This window comes from Gallinula chloropus (assembly GCF_964237585.1).
Source record: "Gallinula chloropus genome assembly, chromosome: 24".
Taxonomy (NCBI): domain Eukaryota; kingdom Metazoa; phylum Chordata; class Aves; order Gruiformes; family Rallidae; genus Gallinula; species Gallinula chloropus.
This window is the reverse complement of record NC_140109.1, coordinates 8319453-8328411: the sequence shown is the minus strand read 5'-3', so window position 1 is coordinate 8328411 and position 8959 is coordinate 8319453. Positions and strand designations below refer to the sequence as shown.

General features: G+C 59.1%; 1 protein-coding gene across 1 annotated transcript; it reads left to right on the top strand.

Annotated features, from left to right (window-relative positions):
• Window positions 1–2336: 2336 nt before the first annotated feature.
• LOC311200683 (coiled-coil domain-containing protein 183-like) lies at window positions 2337–7327 on the top strand (the record flags this gene model as incomplete). The annotated part of the gene is made up of 13 exons (XM_084274964.1): window positions 2337–2448; window positions 2552–2679; window positions 2795–2872; window positions 3605–3775; window positions 3904–4008; window positions 4130–4252; window positions 4627–4755; window positions 4883–4943; window positions 5027–5127; window positions 5388–5548; window positions 5904–6093; window positions 6483–6579; window positions 7197–7327. The coding sequence occupies 13 exons, from the start codon at window positions 2337–2339 to the stop codon at window positions 7325–7327; spliced, it is 1587 nt and encodes a 528-aa protein (XP_084131090.1).
• Window positions 7328–8959: the final 1632 nt, after the last annotated feature.

The following is an 8959-nucleotide window of genomic DNA, read 5'->3' as shown; positions in this document are numbered from 1 at the left end:
GGCCGTTGGTCTGAGCAGCCTGCTGGTCGTCTGCAGCTGTGGGGTCCCCGAAGGACACTGCCTGATGGAGAAGCAGTGCCCTGGCTGATCTTGGAGGTGGCTGACAGTGCAACACATCTGGTGCTGATCCACTGGAGGTTGCAGAGGTGGAGGTTGAAGCAGCTGCCCCAAGGGCCGTTTTGGGGATCTGCAAGGACAGACCTGCTGCTGGCCAAGGCCGAGCCAATCAGTGATGGTGGTTGTGCCTCTATGAAAACATATTTAAATAGCAGAAAAAGCTGTAAGCAGCTGCTTTTTACCAGCAGAGAAAGGAATGAGAACATGTGAGAAGCTCTGCAGCCCCCAAGGTCATGCAGAAGGAGGACGGGAGGTGCTCCATGTGCCAGAGGAGAGACCCCTCTGCAGCCGGTGGAAAAGACCACGGTGAAGCAAGTTGTCCCCCAGCAGCCTATGGAGGATGAAGAGAAGCAAAGTTCCCCCCCATAGGCTGTGGAGGATCCCACGCTGGAGTGGGTGGAGACATATGGAGGATGCTGTGACCCAGTGGGGAGCCCGTCCTGGAGCAATGTCCTGTCAGCACCTGCAGCCCATGGAGAGGGAGGCCCACACCAGAGCAGGATTGCTGTGGGGACGTGTGACCCCGTGGGCGACGAGGCTGAAGCAGTCTGGGCCGAAGAGACTGACCCCATGGAAGGGACCCACACTGGGACAGTGGGGGAAGATCTGAAGCTTCATGGCAAAGGACTCTCCCTGTTGGAGAAGTTCACTGAGGATTCATGGGGGATTCTGTAGAAAAACTGCTGGTGAAGAGAGAGTGAAAGAAACATATTGAAAATCATAGAGGGCATGTGCTGCATGGATCTGTCTGACCAGACCAAACACAAAAGATAGAAGAAGGAAAGGGATTTTTTTTGGGCTAGACAGCTTGTTTCATGGGTGGGGAATTACATGAGGGATACTGTCAATGGTCAAAACAGGATTATTGATTTTGATAATTGTAGTGGTTGTCTGACTGCTGTGTTTGTTGAGCTTTCAGCAAAGGGCCCTGCAGAAGTCATTGTGGGCAGTTTTGTGACACAAACACAAGAATGGGGTTGGGGAAGGCAGCAGGTCTGTCAGCAACCTGACTCTGGTCTCTGAAGGGATTGGCCTGGACAATATCCCTGCTGTTCCCTACAGATAGCAAAGTCACTCAAGCTGGAAGCTGTGTAAGCAGTTGGGGAACATGGTGCCCATGAGGACAGGGTGTGCAGACCAGGCCGAGCCGAGGAGGAGGCAGGGTGGCCAAGCAATGGAAAACGGGAAAACCAGCCCTTCAGCCTGAGCATTTTGCAGGCATTGCTTGTTGATATTTTCTATAAAAATGCCTGTGCCCTTGCAATAGCAAAGCCTTCTGGAGTGTAATAAACCTTGTACAATCAATTTTTTATTCAAAGCGATCGGCAGTTAAACTATGTTGAGCTTTGTAACTGAGCTGTTACTAATGGCAATTGATGTGAGGGTCCAGGATCACGATATATAGGGAGTGTAGTTATGCAGTGTAGTTATGGGAAGCTGCTCTGGGAACTTACCTGTGAGAGTCTCACACTATGTCTGGGAACAAGGATTCGAGGGCGGGATGGCATCCACCACCCATACATCGTTTATCCCCTTGCTACAGAAAAACTGACTAACAAGGACACCAATTAGCTCAGACTGGTAAGAACACTGCAAGCTTGCAAGACCCTCACATTCCAGTTGAATGAAAAGTACATGGTGAGGAGGACTCATGGCTTTCTTCCAAGGACCACCAGAGACCCTCGCTCACAATTCTTGGAAGGATCTGTGCAAGCGCAAAGGACTGATAAGCTCATGAACATGTGAAGTGAGAGTAGGTGGGTTCAGGTAATAATTCTGTACAGGCTTTAATTTGGATACTCTAAACTAGAGTGAACAATTTGTCACCACCGTTTGTAACACCAGACATCATATTATAATATCATATTAACCAATATTATGTAGTTTCTCATCTTCTGGAACTCATCCTGGCCCCGTTTCTGTTGGGGCGTGGGGGGTTGCCAGGCTGGGCAGGGGGCAAGCGCTGTAGCCATGGTGATTGATGGGACACAGAACCCGTATCCCAGCTGCCCACCCGGCCCTCTGCTGCCGTGGGGAGCTCAGTACTCGCGGTTCATCTCACCCGCCCGAGCGAAGAGGAAGGGTCTGCGGGAGTCGATAGGCGAGCAGGGGGGTTGCAGCAGTTGAAGGCACCGTGGTGAAGGCTCCACGGGCACCAGGAGCTCAGCTCCATCTGTGGTCTCGTCCTGGCTGCGTGTCCACCCGGCAGCGGTGCCACAATGGCTGCCGTGGGGCTGGAGGGCCGGGGCAGGAGCGCCCGCGTGGTGCAGGGCCAGAAGACCAGACTCAGCCAGCGCATCCAGGAGCTGAAGGAGGTCGCTGCCTTGCGAGGTGCTGCCCCTTGGGCTTGGCAGGGCGGGTGGGGGGTGTCCCGCTGTCCTGAGCTGAGCTGCCTGTACCTGAGTGGGACTCACGGCGCCTTCATGTCCTCCAGAGCAAGGGCAGAAGATTTTCACTCGTCTGTGTGAGGAAAAGCTGGCTGAGACCAGGCAGCGTCTGCTCCCCCTGCGCAAGACGTTACGGGATGACATCCACACCCTGGACACCGTCCGGGCGTCCCCGGTAGGTGCTGGATCCCCCTGGTGCTGTCCCTGCAGAGCCAGCTCCTGTCCGGGAGCAGGACGTGACCATGCCCAGGCTGGCAGTGATGCTCTTGCTTTCCCTCCGCCGCTCACAGCGCAGCAAGGTCACCTTCTCGGAGGCGTGTAGAGAAGAGAGGCCCATGGGTGTCCTTATGGCCAGGAAGGCGGTCGAGGTAACAGGAGGGGCGGGCAGGCAGGGACTGCTGGCAGGGACTGGGGCCCCAGGGGTGCTCAGAAGAACAGGGTGCACGGCACAGGGATGTGGTGCTTGTGCAAGGGCAGCACGGCAGGGCTGGTGCAGCAAGACCTGGGGTGTTCGCTTGTGGTCCCATGGGTCCCCTTCCAGCTCAGCCCCATCTGTGCAGGTCCTCCTCTGGCACCCTGAGCTTCCTTGGCCCCAGCAGAGCTGCTGGCCATCCCAGCTGGCAGGTCCCCAGGGCTGCCTGGCTTCCTGAGGGGTCCAGCCACATCCCTGGGAGAGAGAGAGGTGCTGGTGCTTCCCTCTACTGCCTGTCCCAAGGTTCTGGCCTGGCTATAAAGCCCCTGGGGATAGAGGGGCCTCTGGAAGGGAGGGAACGGTGCCACCGCTCTCCGCCAGCAGCCGCCTCTGGGCCACTGATGGATTGATGGAGGCTCAGCCCAGGGTCTGCCTTATGCAGAGTCCCTGAGCCCGTCCTGTTGCTGTCACCAGCATGTGCCCAGCTCTTCCTTACCCCAACCAGCCCCCACCACAGCAAAGCTCTCCCACACCCCACACTGCCAAGGGAGTGACAATGTGCTGAGCTACGTCCCAGCTTCCCTGCTCTACCCTGGGAGGGGGAGAGTTTTGGAGGCAGCCCCACTTCTCCCCGGGGTGCCTGGTGAGCCGTGCCTGCAGCCTGGTAAACCCTCGTGTCCCCTTCCAGCTGGCCCTGGAGAAGGTGCAGGCTGAAATCCATGGCCGCACCAACACCTACAACGCGCTGCAGTACGAGGTGCGGCGGCGGCGCCAGGTCCTGGGGGAGCTGCAGAGGCGGCTGCAGCAGCTGGAGAGTGTTGCTGCGGCGGACGACAGGCAGCACCAGCAGCAGATGCGGGTACCCAGGAGCCCTTCTCGGGGTGGCAGCACCCACGGGGAGCTTTATTCCCAGCCCGGTGCCCCCGGGGGCAGTGCTGGGCTTGGTTTGTGGGGTAACCCCCAGCTCACATCCCATCTCTGCCCCAGGTGATTCACCAGCTGGAGAACAACATTGAGAAGATGCTGGTGAAGGTCGGTGCCGCACAGAAGGTGACCACCCAGTACCTGGCTGTGCGGGATGTCCTGAAGAAGGTGAGCTCCTCCTCACCCTGCCATCTTCCCACCTGCCCTGCTCCCCTCCATCCCCTGTCACAGCAGGCAGGGCACCCCTGGGGCTCGGTGGGGTGATGAGCTGTGGCTCCCTGTGTCCCAGGAGCTGGCCCACCTGCCTCAGCACCTGGACCTTCTGAGCGGGATGGCTGAGAGTTACCAGAGGGAGCTGGAAGACATGGAGCCTGTGGCCTCGCATGCCCTCAGAGCCGCTGAGGTAGCCAAGGTGAGATGGTACAGAGCACCCTGGGGCCCTCTCCCACCCTCCACAGCCCGCAGATGGCACCCCACTGGTGAGTAGTCCTGCTCTAAAGAGCAAGAGACTGAGCTGGGCTTGCCCACAGCACCCAGATACCCCCATAGCTCCTCCTGCATCTTGCCCTTGGGCCAGCCTGCCCTGGGGCTGGGCACAGCCCAACTGAAGAAGCCCCAGCCATGGTGAAGGCAGCCCGCTCCATCCTCGCCCAGTTTCCTTCTCAGCCCATTTACACAGGAGTGCAGGGGGACATTTTTGACCCTGGCCGTTCCAGAAGCTCAGCTGGCTCCCTAAGGTCCCTCCCAGCTCTGGCAGCAGCTTCTCCCTTCCCCGATACGCTGCAGGCACACATGGCGGAGACGAGAAGCTGGTTCCTTGCAGAGAGCGAGCTCAGGCACCGCTCTCTGGCTGCCCAGAAGGTGCCCAGGGACAGGCGGTGGCTGAAGGAAGCCAGCACAAATCATCCCAAAGAGGTGAGCAGGGGCACGGGCTGCGGGATGAGCTGTGGGCAGACAGCAGGCATCGGTGCTGAGCCCCCATGGGAGGTGGGGGGACGGGAGGCTGCAGGGAGCTCAGGGGTGACGATGACCATCCTTGCAGCGAGCCGCCTACCAGCTCAGCACAGACTCCCTGCCCCAGCACTCGCAGGACCCGCTGGTGGGTGAGTGCCTGGCGGGGCGCGGGGGGGTGGGATGCGGGCACGGCCACAGGCAGGAAGGACCCCTCACGCTTCCCCCCAACCAGACACCAAGACGGAGGCCGCCGAGGCCCAGCTGGAGCGCGAGGCCAGGCTGACCGAGAAGCTGGAGAAGGCCAAGGCTGCGGTGCAGTGCTGCCTCCTCTGGGTAACGTCAAGACCCGTCCCTGGTAAAACGGGGGGCTGCTGGAGCCACGGGCAGGGAAGCCCTTGCTGCTCGCTTTGTGGGGTCACCTGCTCTCCTCTGCCCCTGCAGCCCCCAAAGCCCCGCTCCTGAGGGCCGGGATGGACCTGCTTTTCTCCATCCTGTGAGCTGTCAGCGGCCCAGGGTGCAGAAATGTCCTTGAGGCCACGTCCCGATGCCTTTGGAGCACCGGGGCCTGAGTCTCTGTGCTCTCCCCTGGCCAGGACATCCCCAGCAGGCTCCTGGAACAGCAGGAGTCCTCGCTGGACCTGGAGACCTGCATCAAGGAATACAAGGAGAAGGTGCAGGCGCTGAGGAAGAGGTTGAAGGAGCTGGAACTGAAGCACGCCCAGCTGAAGTTTCGCCAGCCCCCTGACACAGCCAGGTGCGGCTGGCGTCAGGGCAGACATGCGACCGGGCCACCTCCTTTGGTGGGGACACGTGTATCCTGGATGTCCAAACAGGGCACCCCTTCCTCTGTCCCCCTGCAGCCACCCATCCCTCCTGTTCCAGAGGTTCCTGAGCAGGGTGCTCCCCCAGCTCTGGTCCTGGCAGAGTCGCCAAAGCTCTGGCTTCGGCACTGGGAGGCCCCTCCCTCCTTGCCTGGCATGGGCAGTGGCTCCAGGGGTGCAGATGGGCTGCAGGCAGCACCTCTGCTTTGCAGTTCTGGGAGGGGTGGCAGGGGGGCAACCTGAGTAGCCTTCACACCAGATTTGGGGTGTCTCTGCACCCCTGTGCAGTTGTATGGATGTGAATGGGTTTGGCTGCAGGATGCTGGAGGAGGAGCTGTTGAGGAGCCTGCAGCGTGAAGAAGCGAAGCTGGAGCAGATGAAAGCCCATCTCCTGAGGAACCAGAAGGTCCTGCTCCAGTTTGAAGATGGCCTTGACAACCTCTTCATCCGCCTGCACTGCATCACAGTGCCCGGACAGGTACCTGTGCAGCACTGGGTGAGCACAGGCCCCCCCAGTGCTTGGTGTGGCAGCGGCACGGCGTGAGGACACCTGGGGCAGCCACCATCCCTCCAAGGGGCTCTTTTTCCCTGCTAAGGTGGTTCTTCTCTCCTGCTCCAGGAGGATTGTGTCAAGGCCCTGGGGCTGGAAGAGAAGCTCCAGCACTGCCAGCAGAAGCTGCAGTACCTGGTACAGCGGGTGTGTGACTTGTCCCCCGACAGCCACAGCCCCAGTGAGAGCAACAAGGTGCGTGGGGGTTTCATCCCTGGGCACTGCAGGGTGTCTCCCCCAGGGACATCCAGGTGGGGCACCTCGGGGCTGTTCCACCCACCAACCCTTCCTCACTTGACCCAGGGTGTCTTTCACAGGCTTTGGTCAAGGTCAGGAATTTTCTGGAGAAGGCCACCGCCAGCGATCCCCAGAACCTGAAAATCTCCTTGGATGCCATAGGCAGCAGTGTCCAAGGTAGGAGAGCACAGCCAGCATACTTTCCACAGCGACTGTTCCAGCCCCTGCCCGCTGGGATCACTGGGTGTCCATCCACCTTGGGGCTGACCTTGGCTGTCTCCAAGGCTTTGAGCTTGAGTGATGATTTTAGGTGGGGATGTGGGAGATCAAAGGCAGCCAGTGGGGTGGTGTGTGTTGGAGCACAGCAGGAACAAAGAGGGTCATGTGGGGCAAGGAGGGTTGTGTGGGGCAAGGAGGGAGACCCTCATCTTAGAAATCCTTGTTGTGTAGAAGAACCAGCGCTCGGGTCTGGCTTTGCCCTCCTCCTGTTGGATGCTCTTGGAGGAACCACTGAGGTTTTGGCAGCTTGCCCCCTCTTTTTAACGAAGCAGGAGCTGTACCCACCACCTCATGGGCTCCAGACCCTTATGGGAAGCCCCAGCAGTGTCCGAGACAGGGGCAGGTCAGCCTGGGATGCTAAGGAGAAATAGTAGTGCCTGTGGCAGAGGGCTCGGCCCGAGGGTCACCGTGATGCCACCAGCCCTCCAAAACATGCCAGCTCTCCCTGGGGACATGGGCTGAGCGGAGGTGGCCCCACTGCCTCTCCTCAGCCCGCTTCTCTCCTCTCTGTCCAGACCTCTTTGATTTTGAGGAGAAAGACCCCGGCGTTGTCCTCAGCCGTGAAGACATCAAGAGGCAGGGGCTGCGCCTGGTCGAGAGCAACAAGAAGAGCCGGCGGAAGAAGCTGCCCACTTGGACGCTTTGATCCTGCAGACCCCGCATTGTTCTCTGGCTCCCACAGACCTCCCCTTTGTTCTCTGGCTCCCGCAGACCCCCCCTTGTTCTCTGACTCCCTCAGACTGTACCTTTGTTCTCTAGCTCCTGCAGACACCACCCCCTCCCTTGTTTTATGGCTCCTGCAGAACCCCCCCTTTTTTCTTTGGCTCCTGCAGACCCCCCCCCCCCTTTTTTCTCTGGCTCCCGCAGACCCCCTTGTTCCTCTCTCTAGCAGGTTTAATAGAATAGACATCTTTTGTTTCTCACAAGCCTGTGGTGAAGCTGTAACGGGGGTGGGGGCCTGGATCACATCTGCTGTCTGGGATACTGGGTGTGCAAACCCTGAGGGGTGCAGAGCTGGTTTTGGGGACAGCCCCATCTCCGCTCCTTGTGCCCTTGCCCTTTGCCCAGCTGCTATCCCCACTGTCATGGTTTGGCCCCAGCTGAGAGCTGAGCACCACGCAGCCACTCTCTCTAAGAGGGTTGTCGCAGTTTTGTGTTCTGGTGGAGAAGGGGGGGCTGCAGAGATGGCTCTTGCAAGAAGCTGCCAGCTCTGGGAGCCCCGATCCTTCCTGGTTGCCCTCCTGGGAAATGGCAAACTTGTGCCCTGGGCTTTTGCTGTTGCTGTGAACCAGAGCTCATCCCGTCGGGTACCTGTCTGCGGAGGGGAAAGGGGGGGATGCTGCCGTGACTGCGTATGTTTTGGGATCAAACGGGCGCCTTCGCCAGGCATCACTGCTCCTGAAGCTTTCCTCAGTGCAGTAAAAAGCCATGAACTGAAGAAATTCCAGTTGGTTGCTCTGCAAACCCTCTTGGGGTTGGCGTTGGTCTCGGACAGGATCAGCGTTTCTGCCGGGGTTTTGGCTTTGCCCTCTTGCCGGGGACGATGCCGAGCATCATAGAATGGTCTTGGTTTTGGCTCGTGCAGGCTCTGGAGTTTTCTTGGTATTTAAATACAATGAGGTGGCTATTCCTTTCAGGGTCTGTTTCCTTCCCTCCCTCCCTTCCCTTCCGTATATCCCTCCCATTTCTGGAGCTCTGGATGCCTTGATGTGCTGTCGCCTCCACGTAACATCTTTTCTCCATGATTCTGAAGAGCAGCAGCTGAACCGGTGGAAGAGCTGCTGACCAAAGGGAAACTGAGGCAGGGAGTGGGAAGCTTTCAGGGTTGTCTTTTATTCTCCTGCCCCAGTTCAGGCACAGCGGGACTCGATACCGAGTGCAGCCCCATCCCCAAGTCGCACTCTCAAGCAGGATTTCGGTGTCTCTGGCACCCCTGGGAGCTGCCTGCACCGTGCCAGGGAAGAGGGGGGGATACGAGGAGGCTGCTGGGGCGCTGAGGGACGCCCCTCCGGCCGGGCTGAGGTCTGCGCTGTGACGCTGTGAGCTGGGAAGCAAAAATCCCCATCGCTGCCAGTTCGTGACCCAACTGTGCTGCTCCTTCAGCTGCTGTTTATCATTTCTAGAGTGAGGGGACGGGGGCAGCTTTACCCCGATCGCTCCCCAGCCCCAGTTCTTGTTCGATGACCATGGAACAGCTGGAGGATCCCTCTCCAATCGCACGGGCGGCCGATAGTTCACCAAAACCCCTGGCATTTTTACCAACCACTTCCTTTCCTGT